This window comes from Podarcis muralis, chromosome 7 (genome assembly GCF_964188315.1).
Source record: "Podarcis muralis chromosome 7, rPodMur119.hap1.1, whole genome shotgun sequence".
Classification (NCBI taxonomy): Eukaryota; Metazoa; Chordata; class Lepidosauria; order Squamata; family Lacertidae; genus Podarcis; species Podarcis muralis.
Window position 1 is genome coordinate 90,855,446 of NC_135661.1, and position 24,565 is coordinate 90,880,010.

At 47.0% G+C, this 24,565-nt stretch overlaps 1 protein-coding gene across 1 annotated transcript; it reads left to right on the forward strand.

The window, feature by feature from the left end:
• The first annotated feature begins 4,910 nt into the window (after window positions 1-4,910).
• Window positions 4,911-23,643, forward strand: LOC144328527 (uncharacterized). The gene is made up of 6 exons (XM_077932432.1): window positions 4,911-6,040; window positions 6,647-6,728; window positions 8,964-9,046; window positions 9,369-9,495; window positions 15,344-17,417; window positions 22,623-23,643. Exons 1-5 carry the CDS (start codon window positions 5,627-5,629, stop codon window positions 16,582-16,584), a joined length of 1,947 nt encoding a protein of 648 aa, XP_077788558.1. The 5' UTR covers window positions 4,911-5,626; the 3' UTR covers window positions 16,585-17,417; window positions 22,623-23,643.
• The last annotated feature ends 922 nt before the right edge of the window (window positions 23,644-24,565 follow it).

The following is a 24,565-nucleotide window of genomic DNA, read 5'->3' on the forward strand; positions in this document are numbered from 1 at the left end:
TAGCAGAGATACAGGGAGAGAGAGAGAGAGAGAGAGAGAGAGAGAGAGAGAGAGAGAGAGATGAGCCCAAGAAGAAAGAGACATGTTTCCTTTAAAAATGGAGGAGATTCAGGCGAGGGCAGAACTGCCGCAAGCAAAGTCGGGGGTGGAGATTTTACCTCAGCAAATGTAAAGTATGCACAGTGGTACCTCGGGTTACAGACGCTTCAGGTTACAGACGCTTCAGGTTATAGACTCCACTAACCCAGAAATAGTACCTCGGGTTCAGAACTTTGCTTCAGGATGAGAACAGAAATCGTGCTCCGGCGGTGCAACAGCAGCGGGAGGCACCACTAGCTAAAGTGGTGCTTCAGGTTAAGAACAGTTTCAGGTTACAAATGGTCCTCCAGAGCGAATTAAGTACTTAACCCGAGGTACCACTGTAAAAGGTGATGGTGTGCAGGCCTAATGGTCAAAGCTTCAAAATGCCAGTTTTCAAAATGAGGCAAGTCAAATATTTGGGTCCCAAGGGGTGGAAATATACAACCTGACTGGAGCAAGGCAAAGGTCCTTCAAGAGGGGCCTAGACCCTTCACAGAAAGAGAAAGAAGAGCTTTTCTGGGGGGAGTGGGATATTGTCCTCCATTTATTCCTCCTTTTAGCCCCCATGCTGCTCCTTGACATGACTGGGTGAAGAAAGAGCAGCCAGACAAGAGCATTTGGAGGGAGCAGTGTCAGGCAGCGTTGGGACATTTAAAAACATTGGCCTAGATCCGGGGTCAGCAAGCTTTTCCAGCCGGGGGCCGGTCCACCGTCCCTCAGACCTTGTGGGGGGCCGGACTATATTTTTTGGGGGGGATGAACGAATTCCTATGCCCCACAAAGAACCCAGAAATGCATTTTAAGTAAAAGGACACATTCTACTCATGTAAAAACACGCTGATTCCCGGACCGTCCGGGGGCCGCATTGGGCCACATCCGGCCCCCGGGCCTTAGGTTGCCTCCCCTGGCCTAGATGGACCTTGGGGTCCCTTCCAACTTTAGGATTCTGTTCTTCATTTTGGAAGGTGGACAAGGAGCAAGAGCAACCTGCCTTCACAGAGTCTTCATCTCCTTGGTTGCCCTTCTCTGGGAGGGTGGGCAGATTGTGAGGAGCAAAAACGAGGATGCAATGATGACTCTCACTTTCAATACTCCTCCTATAGGTAGGCTAGAGAAGCTGTGAGATGTTTTGCTGAGGGGGGGGCAGGAGAAGAGAAGAGGAACCCAAGTCTTCCACCCCCAGTTATGTCTCCTCCAGAACGTCTGGCCAGAGACATTTTGACCAAAAAATCCACCTGGACAGAAATTTTACCCCTGAAAAAGAGGACGTGTCCTGGGAAAAGAGGACACATGGCAACCCTTCTTCTCTGGCGTCCCTCGTAGCCGAGTCAGACTGTCTCCCCTAAACACGGTTTCAACCATGAGGCCCTCAGTGACTGTGGGGGCCAATTCTGGATCCAGGCGTCCTTCCTGGCCTGGTTGAAGGAGCTGTGAAGACACGCTGATTCCAGAGGATGAGGAGCGTCAAACACACCGTTGAATCCACACGGGTCTGGCACCTGGTGTTGGCAACCCAAGTCTCAATCCAATTCCAACATTTATGAGGTATTTTGCGGGGGTTGGGCACCCACCAACTTAGAACAAGGTCAGCAGAGGGGGAATAAAAGGCTTCCTAGGAAAACCCCCCTGGCTGCTCCTGGGTTGCTTCCAAGGCGACTTCACCAAGAACATACATTTATGGCTGAAATACAACACAGAATGGCCCCCCCAGCCATGTCTGGCAATGTCTCCCCCCTCCAGCCCCCCCCCCGCCCAGGGACAGGGCTCTCTGCCCCCTAGACCCGCCCAGGGGCCCCCAAGAGAGACTCGCCCCCCCCCCCCGGAGAAGAGACACCCCGGGTCCCCCATCTGGCCCCCCCTGGAAGGCTCTCCTCTCCCCCGCCCAGACGCCCCTTCGCAGCCCCAGGCAGAGAGACGGGCTCCTCCTCCCGGACACGGGTTCCCCCTTCCCACGCACACGCGCCCAGTCCCGGGTTCTGGGTCCTGCTTCTTCCCTGCCGCCCTCTTGACGCCCCGGGCTCCTCGGCAGGGAGAGAGAAGGATGAGCGGGGCGCGCCCGGCTCGCCAAGGGTTAAGAGGCGCCGAGCTGGCTTCCTAGAGAGGAGAGGAAAGGAAGGCGGGCCGCTCCTCCCCCTCCCCTTCCTCCCCTCTGACGTCACTTCCGGTCAGAGCAGCCTCGCCTTCGCCTGCCGGGCTCTGGTGGGTCTCCTCTCGGGGGAAGCCTGGGGAACTCCCTGCCCCGGGAGGCGGGAAGGGGAGGGAAGAGAGGCTGGGGGTCCGGGAGGGAGCCAGAGGGACCTCAGGCCCTGGCCAGGGAGGTGGGACTGGAAGACAGTGAGGAGGGAGAAGGACATTCGGAGGGACATAATTGTGAGGGAGAAGGATATTAAGAGGGACATAATTGTGAGGGAGAAGGATATTAAGAGGGACATTATTATGAGGGAGAAGGATATTAGGAGGGATATTATTATGAGGGAGAAGGATATTAGGAGGGACATTATTATGAGGGAGAAGTATATTAGGAGGGACATTATTATGAGGGAGAAGGATATTAAGAGGGACATTATTATGAGGGAGAAGGATATTGAGAGGGACATAATTGTGAGGGAGAAGGATATTAAGAGGGACATAATTGTGAGGGAGAAGGATATTAAGAGGGACATTATTATGAGGGAGAAGGATATTAAGAGGGACATAATTGTGAGGGAGAAGGATATTAAGAGGGACATTATTATGAGGGAGAAGGATATTAAGAGGGACATTATTATGAGGGAGAAGTATATTAAGAGGGACATTATTATGAGGGAGAAGGATATTAAGAGGGACATAATTGTGAGGGAGAAGGATATTAAGAGGGACATTATTATGAGGGAGAAGGATATTAGGAGGGACATAATTGTGAGGGAGAAGGATATTAAGAGGGACATTATTATGAGGGAGAAGGATATTAAGAGGGACATTATTATGAGGGAGAAGTATATTAAGAAGGATATTATTATGAGGGAGAAGTATATTAAGAGGGATATTATTATGAGGGAGAAGTATATTAGGAAGGACATTATTATGAGGGAGAAGGATATTAGGAGGGACATTATTGTGAGGGAGAAGGATATTAAGAGGGACATTATTATGAGGGAGAAGTATATCAAGAGGGACATTATTATGAGGGAGAAGTATATTAGGAGGGACATAATTATGAGGGAGAAGGATATTAAGAGGGATATTATTATGAGGGAGAAGGATATTAAGAGGGACATAATTGTGAGGGAGAAGGATATTAAGAGGGATATTATTATGAGGGAGAAGGATATTAAGAGGGACATAATTGTGAGGGAGAAGGATATTAAGAGGGACATTATTATGAGGGAGAAGGATATTAAGAGGGACATTATTATGAGGGAGAAGTATATTAAGAGGGACATAATTGTGAGGGAGAAGTATATTAAGAGGGACATTATTATGAGGGAGAAGGATATTAAGAGGGACATAATTGTGAGGGAGAAGGATATTAAGAGGGATATTATTATGAGGGAGAAGGATATTAAGAGGGATATTATTATGAGGGAGAAGTATATTAAGAGGGATATTATTATGAGGGAGAAGGATATTAAGAGGGACATTATTATGAGGGAGAAGGATATTAAGAGGGATATTATTATGAGGGAGAAGTATATTAAGAGGGACATAATTGTGAGGGAGAAGGATATTAAGAGGGACATTATTGTGAGGGAGAAGGATATTAAGAGGGACATTATTATGAGGGAGAAGGATATTAAGAGGGACATAATTGTGAGGGAGAAGGATATTAAGAGGGACATTATTATGAGGGAGAAGGACATTCGGAGGGACATAATTGTGAGGGAGAAGGATATTAAGAGGGACATAATTGTGAGGGAGAAGGATATTAAGAGGGACATTATTATGAGGGAGAAGGACATTCGGAGGGACATAATTGTGAGGGAGAAGGATATTAAGAGGGACATAATTGTGAGGGAGAAGGATATTAAGAGGGACATAATTGTGAGGGAGAAGGATATTAAGAGGGATATTATTATGAGGGAGAAGGATATTAAGAGGGACATTATTATGAGGGAGAAGGACATTCGGAGGGACATAATTGTGAGGGAGAAGGACATTAAGAGGGACATTATTGTGAGGGAGAAGGATATTGAGAGGGGCATTATTATGAGGGAGAAGGATATTGAGAGGGACATTATTATGAGGGAGAAGGATATTGAGAGGGGCATTATTATGAGGGAGAAGTATATTAAGAGGGACATTATTGTGAGGGAGAAGTATATTAGGAAGGACATTATTGTGAGGGAGAAGTATATTAGGAGGGACATTATTGTGAGGGAGAAGTATATTAGGAAGGACATTATTGTGAGGGAGAAGGATATTAAGAGGGACATTATTATGAGGGAGAAGGATATTGAGAGGGACATTATTATGAGGGAGAAGTATATTAAGAGGGATATTATTATGAGGGAGAAGTATATTAAGAGGGATATTATTATGAGGGAGAAGTATATTAAGAGGGATATTATTATGAGGGAGAAGTATATTAAGAGGGACATTATTATGAGGGAGAAGTATATTAAGAGGGACATTATTATGAGGGAGAAGTATATTAAGAGGGACATTATTATGAGGGAGAAGGATATTAAGAGGGACATTATTATGAGGGAGAAGGATATTAAGAGGGACATTATTATGAGGGAGAAGGATATTAAGAGGGACATTATTATGAGGGAGAAGTATATTAAGAGGGACATTATTATGAGGGAGAAGGATATTAAGAGGGACATAATTGTGAGGGAGAAGGATATTAAGAGGGACATTATTGTGAGGGAGAAGGATATTAAGAGGGACATTATTATGAGGGAGAAGGATATTAAGAGGGACATTATTATGAGGAAGAAGTATATTAAGAGGGACATTATTATGAGGGAGAAGGATATTAAGAGGGACATTAATGTGAGGGAGAAGGATATTAAGAGGGACATAATTGTGAGGGAGAAGGATATTAAGAGGGACATAATTGTGAGGGAGAAGGATATTAAGAGGGAAATACCATGAAGATGACGCTTCCCTTCTCTCTCTATTCATAAATCTCTGTATGTCGGCCATTTTCCCTCCCTAATTCTTTATTTGACGGAAAGTCCAGTTTCCGAGGCATCTTCCAGGGCAGTTCCACCCAGAGGGCCTTGCCACCGTCCCCTCGGATCTAGAGCAGGAAGTCCCCAAGGGACGGTGGCTGGAGCTAGACATGGGCCCTGCTGCTCACCAAGCCACCCAAGCAGATATGGCTGGCTTGGGGCGAAGCTCTGGGCTATGAAGTGGGGTGGGGAGGGACCCCACTGTTGCCTTGGCTCCAGATTACACGTTATATAAATGACTCACTTGTCATTCACAGTTATGACTTCTTCCTCCTCCTCCTCTCCCCACGCTTCCTCAGGGAACATTCTTCTTCTCTTGGCTGTGTATTCTTGGCAGAGGACAAAGGGGCTCCTTCCAATCTCTTGGAGACTTCCTGGGAGCCCAGATGGATGAGCAAGACTCAGCTGGCCCTGAAGCAGGAAGAGGCCATGCCATGGAAACTGGGAACAGTGGGGGATTCTGGGAAAACTCTGTGCAGAAGATCCTGGGTGAGGAGGACACCCCTTGCTCAGAGGTGCAGAGCCAGCAGCTCAGGCAGTTCTTCTCCCAGGAGGCCAAAGGACCCCGAGAGGTTTGCAGCCAGTTCTACCATCTTGACCATCAGTGGCTGAAGCCAGAAAGGCACACGAAAGCTGAGATGTTGGACCTGGTGATCTTGGAGCAGTTCCTGGCTGTCCTTCCTCTGGAGATGGAGAACTGGGTGAGGGAATGCGGAGCAGAGACCAGTTCCCAGGCGGTGGCCCTGGCCGAAGGTTTCCTCCTGAGTCAGGCAGAGGAGAGGAAGCAGGCAGAGCAGCAGGTGAGAGAGACTTTCCTCTGGATACTCCCAAGGGGCTCCAAAGAGGAGGGAGAGTATTCCCAAATCATTTCCTAATGGCCCATCCTTTTTTGGAAAGCATATTATTATTATTATTATTATTATTATTATTATTAATGACACCCATGTGGCTGGGTGCCTTCCAGCACATGTAAAAGCATCAGAAGACATCAGATGTCTTCTAAAAGTTATGCATTTTCTTATCTCCTTCTCACCTGATGGGAGGGCATTCCCCAGGGTGGGGGCCACTGTGGAGAAGGTCTTCTGCCTGGTTCCCTGTAACTTCACTTATCACAGTGAGGGAATCAGCAGAAGACCCTCGGAACTGGACCTCAGTCCATGGAGACGCTCCTGTGGGTAGACTGGGCCTTTGAGGCCAACACTTTGAATTGTGCTGGGAAACGTTCTGGGAGCCAGTGAAGATCCTTGAGGACCAATGTTTCATGGTCCTGGCAGCCAACCCCAGACACCAGTCTAGCAGAAGCAGGAAGCAGCTTTCACCTCTGTCCCCCGAAAGCGCTTGCCTCCGCCATTCCTTCTCTAACCCTTCTCCCCATTCTCTGTTTTGAATCCTTGTTGCTCTTTCAGAGGAAGGATCTTTTGGCAGAAATGGGTCTTGATTCTTCTGAGGCAGAGAAGACTCCGCTGGACGCCAGAGTGAGGCCTCTGGGTAAGGAGGAAGGAGGGTTTTCTCCCCCGTTTTGACACATTCTCTTGGTTTCGAAACTAATCTGTGAGTTCTTTGCATCTTTTAGGGGAAGACACATGGAGCTCAGAGCTCAGAGGGGAGATGTATTTTTGCACAACTATTATATGAAATGGGTACAAATGTCAGCAGGGGAGACGTTTACGATAGTAATTTGATTAGTTTACAATTACAGTTCATTAATGGCCTCATTATAACAATGCGAAATTACAATACAATTAGCAATACCAATCTTTAGGATACCAAATTATATAATATAGGTGTGTGTGTGCCCCCCCCCCCCGCATGCTAAAACTGATGGTTTGATGATTTTCTTGATTTCTGCATTCCAAAATCTTATTAATTTCAATTACACTCCTGTCAAGATAACAATCCTTTATAAAACAGCTGCAGTATTAATGACTTCCATTCGTACTGAAACATCAAATAATATTTGTTGTTGTTTAGTGGTGTCCGCCTCTTCGTGACCCCCTGGACCAGAGCACGCCAGGCCCTCCTGTCTTCCACTGCCTCCCGCAGTTTGGTCAAACTCACGCTGGTAGCTTCGAGAACACCATCCAACCATCTCGTCCTCCGTCATCCCCTTCTCCTTGTGCCCTCCATCTTTCCCAGCATCAGTGTCTTCTCCAGGGAGTCTTCTCTTCTCATAAGGTGGCCAAAGTCTTGGAGCCTCAGCTTCAGGATCTGTCCTTCCAGTGAGCACTCAGGGCTGGTTTCCTTCAGAATGGAGAGGTTGGATCTTCTTGCAGTCCATGGGACTCTCAAGAGTCTCCTCCAGCACCAGAATTCAAAAGCATCCATTCTTCGGCCATCAGCCTTCTTTATGGTCCAGCTCTCACTTCCATGCATCACTACTGGGAAAACCATAGCTTTAACTATACGGACCTTTGTTGGCAAGGTGATGTCTCTGCTTTTTAAGATGCTGTCTAGGTTTGTCATTGCCTTTCTCCCAAGAAGCAGACGTCTTTTAATTTCGTGACTTCTGTCACAATCTGCAGTGATCATGGAGCCCAAGAAAGTAAAATCTCTCACTACAAGTGAGGCACTCCAGCTGTATCCTTACTCTTCCCATGTGTGGCAATCTTTCTGTTCGTGATGTTTTTTCCTGTCCTTGTAAAATATTTTATATTTTCCTGGTTGTTGCTGTTCTCCATCATTCCTTGGGCGGAGCTTATATCCCATTGTGGTTTCAGAAATTCTCCATCGCTCTGTCCTGTGCTTCGTTGTTTGGCAACTTTAACAGCAGCTGCAAAAATCACACTGTCCCAATAAATAATCAGTTTTTGCCATTTTTCTTCTCTGCCTGGGAAAGAGAGGGATCTGTCAGAATTCCAAATGACTCAGTAATGAACCTTATCAGCTCCCTCAAAACTTTCAGATTCCTTACATCCCTCTGTCTGGCCGAAGAGAAATGCACATTTATCCAATTAAATTAAATTCCAAGTCCTTTTAGCATTAATTAGTTCAGTCTGTATATAATAAAGGATGGGGAAGAGTCAGCTCTAATTTTCCATCGTAAACATTTTGCAAAATAGAGCTTCCCTCCCTTTTTCCTTTTTTACCCCACGCACAGTTCCATTTGATGTTATATTCCACATCTGCAGTCCAGTTTCATCCCTGCTCACCTGTACATAGATATTTTAAACTAGTATTCAATGGCGGGCTGCCAATTCATTAGTGTAGAAAAGAAAACTTTATATAAAGAAGCCATAGTCTCCCCTCCCCCCACCCACTGTCTTTTGCACCAAATGAAGTCTACTCTCAAATTCAAACCTTAAAGACCTTGCAGCTGGTTTAATTCCGCAGTTTATGATCTCATCTCTTCCAGCAATGCCTGTACATTAGTCCAAATTGAGCTCTGATTGACAGGAGAACCTCTGCTTCTTAATGGCAGCAAAGGAGGGTTTTTGGCAGGCAAAGGGCTTTTGCACTCAGCGCCTCCCTGCCTCCCGCAATCCATGCCGGAGCCGGAGCCTGATAGCGAGACAAACTGGGAGTGAAGCCCGTTCCCCCCTGTCCCTGGGGGCAACTTGCAAGGAGAATTACCCTCAGTCATCCTTGTTTTTCCTTTGCCAACGATCTCCCGCTGCCTCCATTAAAGCAGAGCGGAACCGGAAGCTAGCAGGGGAGACTTGGACGAAGCCCCATCTGTACTGAGAGATGCACTTACAGTTTCCCACTTACCTTGGTCTCTCCCAGGTGACGGAATGATGCCACCAAGACCTGCTCCTTCATCTTTTCATGGTGGTGGAGGGGAGGCAGCAGCTGTGGACCCAGATCAGGTAGGGGGAAGGAGCCTTGTGGGGAAGGACTGCTTGGATGCAGACTGGCTGGACACAGTTGGATGCAGAGGAATGGTGGGAGGAGCCAGAGAAGAGGGAGCCGACTGGGAGGAGGAGGAGGAGGAGGTGTCTGAAGCTGGAGAGGGAAGAGGGCTCAGGGAGCAGAGGGAGTCTGTGGCAGAGAGCAGCCCAGACTCCGAGGCAGAAGCTGCAGCAGGAGAGAGGAGGGATGAGGAAGGCAGAGAGGGGTCTGGCCGCTGTAGAAAACAACAGAGCCAGGTGAATGTTCTCTAAGAGGACAGCCTTTTTCCTGTTCTGTTAGGGTCCAGTGTGCTTTGAAGATGTAGCTGTCCATTTCACAGACGAGGAGTGGGCGTTGCTGGATCCTGACCAGAGAGCTCTCCATAAGGAAGTCATGGAGGAGAATCGTGGGGTCTTGGACTCTCTCGGTAGGGCTCCCTATTGGATCATCCTATCTGTTTTGTAATTCAAGACATCTCTCTATGTGACGAACCTCTGATATTTCGATGGGGCTCAACAGCGCCACCCACAGCACCTGGGATGTTAACACTCCCACAGCAAACCTTGGAGGGATGGCTATTGATTGTTTTCCCTGTGAATATTCTTCCTCCAGTTCTGTCGTTTAAAACCATGATCAGGCTGTCTGAACTGCCCAGGCCTTCTTAAATGTAGGATTCAGAGTGATTTGAGGTGTTGAAGTAGCTTCAGTCAAGTTTCCTGCTTTTGTTCTTCCTTCTGTCTCTCTCTGGTTGACCAAAGAGTCGCTTGACATTGGAGATGGCACAGATTCCACGACTGAACCAAACAAACTCCATCCCAAAACAGAGCCAGGCTTTTTGAATCTCAGGCAGTGAACCCTGTAGTAACAATAATGATAATTTTATTATTTTCACCCTGCCCATCTGACTGGGTTGCCCCAGCCACTCTGGGCAACTTCCAACAAATAGAAAAACATAATGAAACATCAAACATTAAAAACTTCCCGATACAGAGGTGCCTTCAGAAGTCCTCTAAAAGTTGCATAGTTATTTCCTTGACATCTGATGGGGGGGCGTTCCACAGGGTGGGTGCCCCTACCGAGAAGGCCCCCTGCCTCGTCCCCTGTAACTTCTCACAATAATGTAATATTTAAGTACAGTGGTACTTTGGGTGAAGAACTTAATTCGTTCTGGAGGTCTGTTCTTAACCTGAAACTGTTCTTAACCTGAAGCACCACTTTAGCTAATGGGGCCTCCTGCTGCCGCTGCGCTGCCAGAGCACGATTTCTGTTCTCATCCTGAGCAAAGTTCTTAACCGAGAGCCAGTGTGGTGTAGTGGTTAAGAGCGGTAGTCACGTAATCTGGTGAACCGGGTTCGCGTCTCTGCTCCTCCACATGCAGCTGCTGGGTGACCTTGGGCCAGTCACACTTCTCTGAAGTCTCTCAGCGCCACTCACCTCGCAGAGTGTTTGTTGTGGGGGAGGAAGGGAAAGGAGATTGTTAGCCGCTTTGAGACTCCTGAAGGGGAGTGAAAGGCGGGATATCAAATCCAAACTCTTCTCTTCTTCTTCTTAACCTGAGGTGCTATTTCTAGGTTAGCTGAGTCTGTAACCTGAAGTGTATGTAACCTGAGGTACCAGTGTAAGGAAACTTTAATAATAATAATAATAATACTGATATGACAAGTTTCTGCTGCATTCTGTGATGTCGAGAATTTAAGAAAACATCCAGATTGGTTTAAGGTGATGCACATCATCATTAAATTTTTAGCCACTAAAGAAATTTAAATTTGGCAGCTGCTACACACATTTGTTCAATATACAAAATGTGTTTTTCAGCACACAGAAGTTCATTCCCCTACCACAAGGTAGCTGACTATGACCAAGTCAGTCCAGAGTCAATGTTCCCAAATATTTCTCAAGCTCTTACAATTTGTTTAGATTTATTACTGCATATTGAACAACGTAGCATATTAAATACAGTTGTACCTCGGGTTAAGAACTTAATTCCTTCCGGAGGTCCTTTCTTAACCTGAAACTGTTTTTAACCTGAAGCACCACTTTAGCTAATGGGGTCTCCTGCTGTTGCCGCCGCGCCGCCGGGGCATGATTTCTGTTCTTATCCTGAAGCAAAGTTCTTAAACTGAAGCATTATTTCTGGGTTAGCAGAGTCTGTAACCTAAGCGTATGTAACCTGAAGCGTATGTAACCCGAGGTACCACTGTATATCTTAATTTTGAACAGGGAACTTTCCCGCTTTGGCCACCTTTAAAATAATAATGAAAGCACATTTTATTTATGAAGATAGTACAGATCCATATTTAAATTTGAACAAAATGACGTTACCAGGTTAAGCTGTACTTTTAAAAACTAGAGAGAGAAAACATAATATTCAACTTGATTGTTGTTAGCCGCCCTGAGCCCAGCTTCGTCTGGGGAGGGCGGGATATAAATAAAGGGCTGGGTGAGGACTGCAGGGCCTGCTCCCTTCCAGGGCCTTCTCCAACTGGCCCAGGCCCTCTCTCCCAGCTATAAAGGGACTCCTGCTGCGGGGAGGCCTCGGACCATCGGCTGGGTGAGGATTGCAGGGCCTGCTCCCTTCCAGGGCCTTTTCCAACTGGCCCAGGCCCTTATTTGGAACAAACTTTTGGGGAAGTGTGGGGAGTGTTCTACCATTGCTTCCCTGTTCCAGGTGGTTAATGTGCTTTAAAATGTCCTCAAGCAGTCGGTGGCAATTTAAATTTTTATTCCTTTTTTCCCTTTTTCCCTTTGTTGGGGGTGGGTGGGATGGATAGTTGGTTGGGGATTAATTTTAGTATAATTGTTCTGTTCCTTTTTGTTGTTGTTGTTTTATTGGTTCTGTATAGTTTGTGTTTTGTTTTTAAGGGGCGGGATCAGGGCTGCCTGGGAGTGGGGCCCCAGCCAACACGATGGCTGGGACAAGTTCCACAGGGGGGGGGAAGCACTGGGACATCCGATCTCGGTGATCATGGGCAGGAGGCGGAGTTACGCTAAGACCAGACCATGTCATTACCGAGGAGGCAGGTTTAGTCGTTGTTTGAAGACTATCCCTGCCTCCGGGTCTGGCCTTGACCGGATGGATACTGGAATCAACAGGGGAAACCCACATGACCTGAAAGTGTTGCTGTGCAATGCCAGGTCAATGATTCATAAGACCACTGCCATCCACGACTTGATTGTGGATGGAGGATTTGACCTGGCACGTGTGACAGAGACCTGGTTGGAGGAAGCAGATGGGCCTGTCCTTGCCGCTGCTTGCCCACCAGGTTTCTCTTACGCACAGCAGCCCAGGTCATGTGAGCGGGGAGGGGGGGGTTGCAGTGATTTTTAGGAAGTCACTAGCTTGCACCAGGCGTCCTACTGGGAAGATCCAGTTCTCTGAGTGCATGTTCTGGAAGTTGGGCAATAGGGGCAGTACAGGATTCCTCTTGGTGTACCGACCTCCCCGCTGCACTAAGGATTCCCTGTCCGAGCTGCTTCAGGTTGTGGCGGATTTTCTCCTGGAGACACCTAGTTTGGTTGTCCTAGGGGATTTTAACATCCATGCCGACACGACCTTACAAGGGGCTGCTCAGGACTTCGTGGAAAGCATGGCCTCCATGGGGCTGTCCCTGAATAAGTTTGGCCCAACTCATAGTCATGGACATGCCTTAGACTTGGTGTTCACCTCTAGTGACGTGGGTGATCTGACACTAAGTAAAAGTGAAACAAAAGAAGTGCCATGGTCAGATCACTTCCTGGTGCAACTGGACTTCTCCGCGACCCTTCCCCTCTGCAGGGAGGTGGGACCGATCCGGATGGTCCGCCCCTGTGGGAAAATGATTGCTTGTACATAAGAGCATGAGCAAAGTTCTTATTATTGCAGGGTGATTTCATAGCTAAAAGCATCCTTGGAGCATGAACAGCGCGCCACTTAATGGATCCAAATGGTTTCCAGAGAGTGGCAGGGGATGCTTTATCCCATGTTGATGGCCTTTCAGCTGATTCCCTGGTGGCCCGCTGGAATGTGGAGTTAACTAGGGCTATCACTGTCTGGCTCCGAAGCGCCCTCTCCGATTGCATGGAGCCCGGACAGCCCCATGGTTTTCTTCGGAGCTGAGGGTGATGAAACAAACGCTGAGACGGCTAGAGCGTCAGTGGCAGAAAACTCACTCCAAATCTGACCGGACACAGGTTAGAGCTCAACGTCGAGCCTACCAAGTGGCGATAGTGACGGCGAAGAAGACTTTCTTCACCGCCTCTATTGCATCTGCAGAAAATAGTAGCAGGAGACTCTTTCAGGTGGTTTGCAATTTAACGGAACCACCTTTACCACCGGGGCCTTGTAAAGACCCCAAGATCTCCTGCAACGATTTTGCAAAGTTTTTTGCAGATAAAATCACTCATATTCGGAAGGAGCTAGACACCACCGTGGGAGCAGGAGCTAGAGCTCTGTCTGGTCAAGTTGCATGGAATCAATTTCAATCCGTTACCCCCGAGGATGTGGACAGGCTGCTTGGACGCGTGAAACCAACCACCTGTCTCCTTGATCCTTGCCCATCCTGGCTAATAAAAGCAAGTCGGGAAGGGCTGGGCGATGGGCTCTGCGGGGTGGTGAATGCTTCCCTCTGTGAGGGAACATTCCCAGATCCGCTGAAAGAGGCGGTCATTAAACCGCTTCTTAAAAAACCATCTTTAGATGCAGGCCAACTATCGCTCAGTCTCAAATCTTCCATTCTTGGGCAAGGTGATTGAGCGTGTGGTTGCTGAACAACTCCAGGCACGCCTGGAGGATGCGGACCATTTGGATCCCTTCCAGTTGGGATTCAGGCCTCATCATGGGACTTAAACTGCCTTGGTCGCACTGGTTGATGATCTCCGGCGAGCTAGGGACAAAGGTGAGAGCTGTTTCCTGGTTCTGCTGGATCTCTCAGCGGCCTTTCATACAATCGACCATAACATCCTTCTGGACCGTCTAGAGGGGCTGGGAGCTAGTGGCACTGTTATACAGTGGTTTCGCTCCTTCCTCCTGGGCCGTTTTCAGAAAGTGGGGGGGGGATGAGTGTTCAGACCCCTGGGCCCTCACTTGTGGGGTGCCTCAGGGTTCTGTCCTCTCCCCCATGCTTTTTAACATCTATATGAAGCCGCTGGGAGAGATCATCAGGGGGTTTGGACTGGGTGTCCATCAATATGCAGATGATACCCAGCTCTACTTCTCTTTCAAATCAGAACCAGTGAAGGCAGTGAAGGTCCTGTGTGTCTGGAAGCGGTTGGAGGATGGATGGCAGCTAATGGATTGAAGTTGAATCCTGACAAGACAGAAGTATTGTTTTTGGGGGATGGGGCGGGCTGGTGTGGAGGACTCCCTGGTCCTGAATAGGGCAACTGTGCCCCTGAAGGACCAGGTGCGCAGCCTGGGAGTCATTTTGGACTCACAGCTGTCCATGGAGGCGCAGGTCAATTCTGTATCCAGGGCAGCTGTTTACCAGCTCCATCTGGTACGCAGTCTGAGACCCTACCTGCCCGCGGACTGTCTCGCCAGAGTGGTGCATGCTCTAGTTATCTCCCGCTTGGACTACTGCAATGCGCTCTACGTGGGGCTACCTTTGAAGGTGACTCGGAAACTACAACTAATCCAGAATGCGGCAGCTAGACTGGGGGCAGCCGCCGAGACCACATAACACTGGTCTTGAAAGACCTACATTGGCTCCCAGTACGTTTCCGAGCACAATTCAAAGTGCTGGTGTTGACCTTTAAAGTCCTAAACGGCCTCGGCCCAGTATACCTGAAGGAGCGTCTCCACCCCCATCGTTCAGCCCGGACGCTGAGGTCCAGCGCAGAGGGCGTTCTGGCAGTTCCCTCATTGCGAGAAGCAAAGCTACAGCGAACCAGGCAGAGGGCCTTCTCGGTAGTGGCGCCCGCCCTGTGGAACGCCCTCCCATCAGATGTCAAAGCGATAAATAACTACCTGACATTTAGAAGACATCTTAAGGCAGCCCTGTTCAGGGAAGTTTTTAATCTGTGATATTTTACTGTCTTTTTGGTTTCTATGGAAGCCGCCCAGAGTGGCTGGGGAAACCCAGCCAGATGGGCAGGGTACAAATAATAAATTATTATTATTATTATTATTATTATTATTATTATTATTATTATACGAAACTAGACATTTTTACAGAACAAAAGGAACATTATAACATCTAACTCCCTTCAGTTCTTCCCCTGTCCCAAGCATTAATTAGCATTGTTCCATAATTTGGGACTGCACTTCTTCCCGAGACTCTAATCCGTTTGCCTCTTAGTTTCAGGTGGGGATGAATTGGAAATTAAGAACAAGGGAGACTACAACGAAATCCACAGAGTGGAGGAGCCATATCAAGATTCAGACTGTGGAGAGAGCTTCAGTCAGAGCTCCCATTCCGCTTCCCATCAAAGAAATCCGCTTGAGAAGAAACACTATCACTGCTTGGAGTGTGGAAAGAGCTTCAGTCACAGCCACGATCTCACTTCCCATCGTAGAATTCATACAGGGGAGAAACCATATCAGTGCATGAAATGTGGGAAAAGTTTCAGGAAGAGCTCCGATCTCACCTCCCATCAAAGGATTCATACAGGGGAGAAACCCTATCAGTGCTTGGAATGTGGAAAGAGCTTCATTGACAGACGCTATCTCATTGCCCACCAGAGATTTCATACAGGGGAGAAACCCTATCAGTGTGTGGAATGTGAAAAGAGCTTCACTCGGAGTGCCAATCTCACTTCCCATCAAAGAATTCATACAGGGGAGAAACCCTATCAGTGCGTGGAATGTGGAAAGATACTCAGAAATTGCTCAGATCTCACTTCCCATCAAAGGATTCACAAAGGGGAGAAACCCTATCAGTGCGTGGAATGTGGAAAGAGCTTCAGTCAGAGTGCCAAGCTCACTTCCCATCAAAGAATTCATACAGGGGAGAAACCCTATCAGTGCATGGAATGTGGAAAGATCTTCACTGAAAGGTCCTCTCTCACCTCCCATCAAAGAATTCATACAGGGGAGAAACCCTTTCAGTGCATGGAATGTGGAAAGAGCTTCACCTGGAAAGAAAGCCTCACTTCCCATCGTAGAATTCATACAGGGGAGAAACCATATCACTGCTTGGAGTGTGGAAAGAGCTTCAGTCAAAACCGCGGTTTCACTTCCCATCGTAGAATTCATACAGGGGAGAAACCTTATCACTGCTTGGAGTGTGGAAAGAGCTTCAGTAACAGCCACGATCTCACTTCCCATCGTAGAATTCATACAGGGGAGAAACCCTATCAGTGCGTGGAATGTGGAAAGAGCTTCAATCAGAGTTCCCATCTCACTTCCCATCAAAGGATTCATACAGGGGAGAAACCCTATCACTGCTTGGAGTGTGGAAAGAGCTTCCGTCAGAGCTCCCAACTCACTTCCCATCAAAGGATTCATACAGGGGAGAAACCCTATCAGTGCCTGGAATGTGGAAAGAGCTTCAGTCAAAGCAACAATCTCATTTCCCATCAGAGAATTCACACAGGGTAGAAACTATTTCAGTGCCAATTGTGTGATCGGATTTATGAAAGTCTGGTCTCATTTTTAAAGTTCTTTTATAAAATAGAATTGGAGCTCTTAAAAGGACTGGCTGAAAAAGCTAAAATCAAGACAGGTTTGGGCAAGTTTGTTTCTCTTTGAAGGAAAATATTTCTTCTACTCTGAGCCACTTAAAGAGAATTGGATTCCTGCAAGACAACCACTCTTATCTGGACACCTAAATTGCTATGTCCTCTTGGACACATTATTTCTTTTTTCTGTTTTATGGTTCCTCTCTTAAAGTAATTATTTGGTTTATTTATTTAATTCGAATCTTAATTTAAGAAATTGGATTTTATGTTAAACATCTTATGTGTGTTGGGTATCAGGCTGGAAGGAAGAGGGAGGGCTGGAAAAATGCAGGTAACAGGATCTCTTAGGAAAGAGTTATTCTGTGACCTTGACAAACTGATAAGGTGCTGTTGGAAAATAGGGAGAGGGAGATTTTGAATATGGCAGTTCAAAAACAGTTAACACCAGGCCTGTGTTAAATTTGGAGACCCTATTAGCCAGAATTGATGAAAATAATGAAATGGAGACAAATTTGACCACTAAAGCAGAGACACTGACAAAGAAAACAGAAGCACTAGATGTCTCCATGAAAGGAAGTGAAGAGAAGTCTGAAAAGATGGAAAAGAAGGTAAAAAAATGAAAACCAGAACAGGAGATGCTTAGGATTGATGTGGACGGTTTGGGTGGAAGATAAGAGGCAATTGTGGGCGCTTTGGCGGTTCTTGAGATGAGACAGAAAGCCCAGCCTCTGAGATGGAGAGGAGGGAGGAGATGTTGGTATTAAAGGGTTAAGAAGCTCTAATCAAGACGCTCTAATCACTGAGCAGCTGGAAGTCGTTAAGTTGCCAGGAATGTGAGTTTGTATAAATAGTCAGCTCACTCCTGTGTTTGTCCCTTCTTCCTTTCCTTTCTTTTGGGCGTGTTTGCTGATATGTGTGGTTTGTCACCAGGGTTTTTTGTTTTTGTGTAAATAAACCTTTTATTTGAGTTCCAAACCGCTTGCTCCAAGATTCCTTTATTGAAGGGATACTGACACTCCGGTCCTTCTTAAACTGCTGCGCGAAATGCTCTGCTGTAATGGGACATTGTGGCTATGGAAGCGCACTGGACATTGGCTTAGCATTAAACTAATTAAAGTTTAATGGGACAGGTTATGGCTGTTTGTACGTCAAGAAGGAGATAAGGAGTGCAGTTCAGAGTGATTTATGAAAGGACTGGAGCGAAGACAGAAGCGGTTGCCGACAACGAAAGCCTCCAAAGCAGCTTGAGTCCTGCAACGTGCCTAGAAAAAGTTTTTAAACAGGCACTGCGCAGTTTGTACTCGCTGGAAGACGTCTTATTCCTCAAGGAGCCACCTCAGCAGCTGGGAGACGGTCTACAGGTGTGTGAGTATCGTTCCTAAGCCCCAGGGAGGATGGCAGAGTCCCAGGAAAGTTTTACTGTCCCATTTACGCGACTCAATGGGAAAAATTGGCAAGATTGGAAGGCTAGAGTAAGGGTTTGGTTGCAAGCAAAAGAGTTGTGGAGTTGTACTGAAGCACCGCCTTTACAGGCAGCTGCAGACGCGTCTGCAGAAGACGAAGCAGCAGCGGCAGCTTCACAGAAACGCGACAGGAAAGCCCAAGGTCTACTAGTTTTGGCAGTGGGACCAGAGCAAATGCCTTATGTTTCTGAGTTAAAGAACACGCATGAGGTCTGGACGGTTCTGCAGAGGCTAAATTCCAGAAACACTGCGGGGGCCAAGATCCATGCTACAAGATGTTTGTTTGATTTACGTCTCCAACCGGGAGCGTGTGTGAAAGAACATATTGCCAAAATGGTGTCTGCCTTTAATCAACTAAGACAGCTGGGCATTCCTTTCTCTATGGAGCAGCAGTCATACATATTGTTGTCTTCTCTTGATAAAAGCTATGAGACTCTAGCTTTAACTTTGGAAGCTATGCCTTCAACTGAATTAACCCTTGAATACATTTCTTCTCGACTTGCAGATGAACAGGATAAAAGGCAAAGAGAAAGAGGTTTGTCTTCAAAGGGGAGTTATGCTGTGCCTAAGAGTGGGGATGCTGAGTTTGAGAACACAGTAAATGCTTTTGCAGCTAGACACTGTTTTCGCTGTGGTTCCTCTTCCCATTTAATCAGGAATTGTACACGTGAACCTGGTCAAGACAGCACCAAGGCCATTACCCCTAGTTACCAGACAAGGAGTTCCAGGGGACGTCGAAGAAGAGGAGGAGGTTGTGGCTACTCCCACAGCACACAGCACATGGCTTCAGCAATGGCGTTGATGCAAGGGCGTGGCCAAGGCAGCAATCTACGCTGGTTGATCGACAGTGGTGCATCTCACCACCTGGTGGCGCCATCTAGTGTCCGTTTGCAGAATTGCAGACATTTGCAAACCCTTAAAGTTGTGACAATGGCAGATTCAACTAAACGTTCCTTAGAGACCGTAGGCACAGTGTTCCTGAACTGTTTGCAAACAGAAATTGATGCCTACGTGCTAAAGGGAATGAAGGGGTGTATTTTGTCTGTGTCAGAACTTGATAGAAATGGGTTTAAAACTGTGTTTGAAAATGGGGTTTGCACTATTTCAAAGAATAACGTATCTCTTTTGCAGGTGGAAAGCAGAAATGGGTTATATTATTTTGAGACAAGTCCAGATGAAGTTGAACAGGTTCATGCTGGTTGTGTGAACTCGCCTACCCATAATTCTTGTGTTCATTTATGGCACCGCCGTTTGGGACATATTAATTTTCAGTATGTTAAAAGGCAACCTGAATTATCAGAAGGGTGCAAATTGAACAAATGTACTAAGTATTTGGATTGTACTGCATGCAAAAGTGCGAAGGTTCATAGATGCAGCTATCCCAGTTCAAATAGGAAATCTGACAAAGTATTCCAACTTGTGCATATGGACCTATGTGGCCCAATGCCTGTTGCTAGCATGGGAGGTTCGAGGTATGCACTGTGTCTGTTGGATGACAAAACCAAAGTCACATGGTTTTTTCCTCTCAAAACAAAAGCAGATACTGCAGAAACAGTTAAAAATTGGGTTCATGCAGTAGAACTTGAATTCGGTACTAGAGTACTTGCTTTTCAGACAGACAGAGGGTCAGAATTTACCGGGTCTGTGTTGCAGAATTTCTTTAAGAAAAAGGGAATTAAGCATCGTCTGTCTACACCTTATTCCCCCCAAGAAGGAGGTGTGGCCGAACGTAAAAACAGGGTTCTGCAAGAGTTGGCAAACTCTATGTTGTTTGATGCTAAACTTCCTCAAAGTTACTGGGCGGAAGCCTGGCAGGCGGCTACTCATATTCTGAACCGAGTATATAATTCGGTAATTGGTACTACCCCATATTTTGCTTTATATGGGAAAAAGCCCAAAGTTAATTACTTTCGGGTGTTTGGATCTCAAGCCTATGTACTTATCCCAAAAGCGTTAAGGAAAAAGGGAAGTCCAAGGGCTAGGAAACTCATCTTTTGCGGGTACGAACCACATGCCAAATCTTGGAGGTTTGTGGACCCAGATGGGGATACTACAAGAGTGGTCCTCAGTAGGAGCGCTGAATTTTGTGAGCAATCCGGATGGACTCACTTACACGCTAACCCTGAAATTTTGAGAGATGATTTAGGCATTTATGCTGAGAAAGAAAGTCCAGAGGGTGGTGAGCCAAAAGGGGACGGTGCACATGGTTCAGATGCAGATTCTGACCAGGCACAAGGTTCTTCTCCTAAGGTAGAAAAGCCAGAATCTAGGAGTGTTCCAACATCGCCAGTCAGTAGGCCTAGCAGACAGCAAAAGCGAAGCAGGTCGCCTGCAACACCAAGCCCAAGGGAGGTATCTAAACGGAGGTCTTTATCCCTAGAGGCACATCCAGACATAAAGTCTGAGACAGATTCTGACAGCCAACGGTCAGAGGGGGCACAAGAGGAGCAATTGCGCAGGTCAAAACGTGCCACAAAGGGCAAGCCGCCAGAGCGGTTTAAGGTGACAAGTGTATACGTAAATATGGCACAGTGTGAGCCAGATAGCTATATGGAAGTACAACAGCTTCCAAGCTCAGAAGCCGTAAAGTGGCAGGAAGCAATGGAAAAAGAGATGGCTTCAATGAAGTCTCTCGGTGTGTTTACAAGTACAGAGCTTCCAAAAGGGCAACAAGCTGTAGGTTGTCGATGGGTATATCGTTTAAAGCCCACAACTACTGAGGAGTTGCAATATAAAGCCCGACTAGTTGCAAAAGGGTTTTCGCAGCGCAAAGGAGTTCACTATTCTCAAATCTATGCCCCTACTTCAAGATCGGAGTCATTAAGAATGCTTTTAGCCTCTTCAGCTAAGAAGGGAAATAAGCTGTTTCATTTTGATGTCAATGTGGCTTATTTAAATGCAGACTTACAGGAGGAAGTCTATATGACACCACCACCAGGTTTTGAAGGAGACAAGCCAAACCAGGTCTGGCGCCTACACAAATCCATTTATGGGTTGAAACAGTCCGCCCGTAATTGGAATTCCTGCTTAAACGATGCTCTAGAGAGCATGGGGTTCAGAAAGAGCGCAGCAGATGCGTGTCTTTATCTAAAAGGCTCAGGATGTGAACAAGAAGCAGTCTTGATATTTGTTGACGATTTATTATACAGTGGAAAGGACGATAAACTTGCACAACTATTTGCCACAAAGCTTGGAGAAAGGTTTCAGATAAAATCACTAGGCAATGTATCTGTTTATCTAGGAGTTAAAATTCAGCAAGATGAAGATGGGAACTATTGGCTCAGCCAAGAAGCTAAGATCCAGCAGTTGCTGGAAAGGTTTAAAATGGACAACTGTGCTGGTGTTAAAACCCCAATGGAGTTAAGTTACATAAAGGATGCTCAAACTGAGCAACAGGCAGAGTTCTGTAATCCCGGGGTTTACCAGTCAGCGATAGGCAGTCTACTCCACATTGCACAGTGGACTCGGCCCGATATAACATATGCTGTCAACATGCTGTGTAGACAAGCTGAAAAACCATCAATGCATGCTTGGCGAGGAGTAAAAAGAGTTTTAAGGTATCTCCAAACTACCAAAAGGTTTCGCTTAAAACTATCAGCAGAGGGCAGCACACAACTTGAATGTTGGGCCGACAGCAGTTGGGCAGATGCTGGACCAGATAGAAAATCAGTGTCAGGAATGGCGATAAAATTTGGAAATGCACTAATTGGTTGGAGATCAAGAAAACAATCACTTATAGCTTTAAGTTCAACTGAATCTGAGTTCAATGCATTATCAGATGTATGTAGAGAACTGGAATTTTATAAGCAACTGGTACAAGAATTGTTTGGAGAATGTTCCCTACCTATCAGAGTGTGGGAAGACAATCAACCTTGTATTAAACTAGCTAAATCAGGTCAATTCAAGGCACACACAAAACACTTGGATATCCGTTATCAAAATGTATGCCAAAGTGTAAAACAAGGTTTAATTGAACTAAAGTATTGTCCAAGCAAAGAAAATCTCGCAGACGGTTTTACAAAAGCTTTGAGTCCGCAATCTCATAAATGTTTCTGTTCAGGTCTAAATTTGAATTAAGGTTGGTACAGCTCAGTGTTACGAGCGAGAGGGGGTGTTGGTATTAAAGGGTTAAGAAGCTCTAATCAAGACGCTCTAATCACTGAGCAGCTGGAAGTCGTTAAGTTGCCAGGAATGTGAGTTTGTATAAATAGTCAGCTCACTCCTGTGTTTGTCCCTTCTTCCTTTCCTTTCTTTTGGGCGTGTTTGCTGATATGTGTGGTTTGTCACCAGGGTTTTTTGTTTTTGTGTAAATAAACCTTTTATTTGAGTTCCAAACCGCTTGCTCCAAGATTCCTTTATTGAAGGGATACTGACACTCCGGTCCTTCTTAAACTGCTGCGCGAAATGCTCTGCTGTAATGGGACATTGTGGCTATGGAAGCGCACTGGACATTGGCTTAGCATTAAACTAATTAAAGTTTAATGGGACAGGAGAGCAGGATTTTAGCAAAGGTTTGAGCAGAGTGGCTGGGAGTGGAAGAGGAATTCATGGAAGAGGCGCCACCCTCCTCGCAGCCGGGGTGGGTGGTTTTTGGGTAGAAAACCAATGTGAATTAATCCCCCCCAGTGCCACCCCCTGGCCGGTCTTCCTGTCTCCCTCTCCTTGTGCCCCCATTCTGCCCAAATCAAAGTCCCAGCCAGCAGCTGCCCCCAGGCCTTCCTCCGTTCATCTTGGGGCCTCAAGGCATGCGGGCAGAATTTGGTGGGGGGCCAGGCTGGGCTCAGAGGTCTGCTTTCCTCTCCTTGCACTGGGAAGCTTGTCTAGTAACTAATGGATAAAGAGTTGTTTGGAAGACTAAGCCATCTCTACCCCCCACCCTGTTTTGAAATAAAGCCTATTTAAGAATTGGGGACACGGAGGAAGGAGATTGTTATGTACTAAGCTTGGATCCTAGAACAATAGGCAAGTAGGATCCTAGAATGCAACAACTAATTGGTTTGCAGGAAAAGACCAATCAGGCTCCAGGAGGGAAGCAGAATCTGTTAGGATATTTCCGTTCCTCCTTAAAAAAGGGAACAGGCTGTTGTGTGTCACATGCCTGCTAACTTCCTGCACACTGGACGTTTCCGTTTTGTATATAGCTTTTGTTCTGGCTGTTTTCCTTGACATGGATGCAAGCAGTCATGTTTTTCCTTTGTTCTGACCAACGTTGAATAAAGCTGTAAATATGCTCTCCTGGGTGAATCTTCCGTTGTGGAAACTGCGAGAAAGGCGTGCATGAGTCTTGGAATGTGTCTGAGGGTCGTGTCGCTAATTGACTGATGCGGATCCAACGGGAGACCAGAGATCGTCCGGAGATGACGTGGAGGCCTGATGCCTCTGTCTCCGTGGCAGGATCCCAACAGAAACAGCCAATCAGACGGGACTCATTGTGTAAATAATGTATATAAAAGCCTGAGGTTTGGGCGGCAATTAAATCACTGTTTTACAAACTGCAATAAAGAGCATGAAATCACTACAGGACTCTGAATATATTGCACTGGCGATGAAGGTGGGATCCTGCTGAGCTGTCTGCCGCACACCGCACACAGCTGCCACAGGCAACACAGCACCGCACCGCGCATCCAGGCTACAGCTCCAGGACCCAAGGACCCAGAATGGCGACAGACAACCGCTTCATGCCGTTCAGCCCAGCCTCAGGAGACTGGGAAGGATACGCCACCCGCTTCCAGTTCCTCCTGGAGGCAAAGGACGTCATGAGACACAGCCAAGTAGAGGGCAACCTTCTTCAGCATCTGTGGAGAAGAAACATTCAAGATCACCCAAGCCCTCCTCGCTCCCACAAATATTGCGACCGTTCCCTATGACACGATAATAGAACGGCTGAAGGGGCACTTCTCGCAACAACCCTCGGGGGGTAACGTGTCAGAATGCCTTCTAGGCAAAGCGGCAGGTCTCCGGAGAAACCATAACCGGGTATGTGACCTCCCTCCGCCAGGCTGCCAGGCTCTGCAACGTCACAGAGCTGGAGAACATGCTCCGCGACTGCCTCGTGGGTGGCCTGAGGGACGAGAAGTTGCAGTGGCGCCTCTGCGCCAAGAAGGACCTGATGCTTCAGGCTACCCTAGAGGCTTTAGCAACTGAAGCTGCCGAGAGGTCAGCGCAAGGATTCCAGTCAAACATGTCGTCCCAACCAAGGATCCACCATGAGGACCTCACCGACGACTCAGAATCTGCCCGGGAGGACGTGCACTGGGTGCAGCAGCACACATACAGCAGCACACCCACCACGACAGCCTCGTCCGGAAAACAGGAGCTGCACAAGTTGCGGGGAGAGCCACGAGCAGAGGACTTGCCATTTCCACAACGCAGAATGCCGACAATGCAGAAAAGTGGGACACATTGCCTGGGTGTGCCGTGACTGCCCTGCCCGATGCC

Coding starts and splice junctions, on each gene's coding strand:
- LOC144328527 (XM_077932432.1), top strand. CDS start 5,627: ATGGATGAGCAAGACTCAGCTGGCCCTGAAGCAGGAAGAGGCCATGCC. Junction 6,729..8,963: donor CGCCAGAGTGAGGCCTCTGG/GTAAGGAGGAAG, acceptor GGTCTCTCCCAG/GTGACGGAATGATGCCACCA. Junction 9,047..9,368: donor CAGCTGTGGACCCAGATCAG/GTAGGGGGAAGG, acceptor CTGTTCTGTTAG/GGTCCAGTGTGCTTTGAAGA.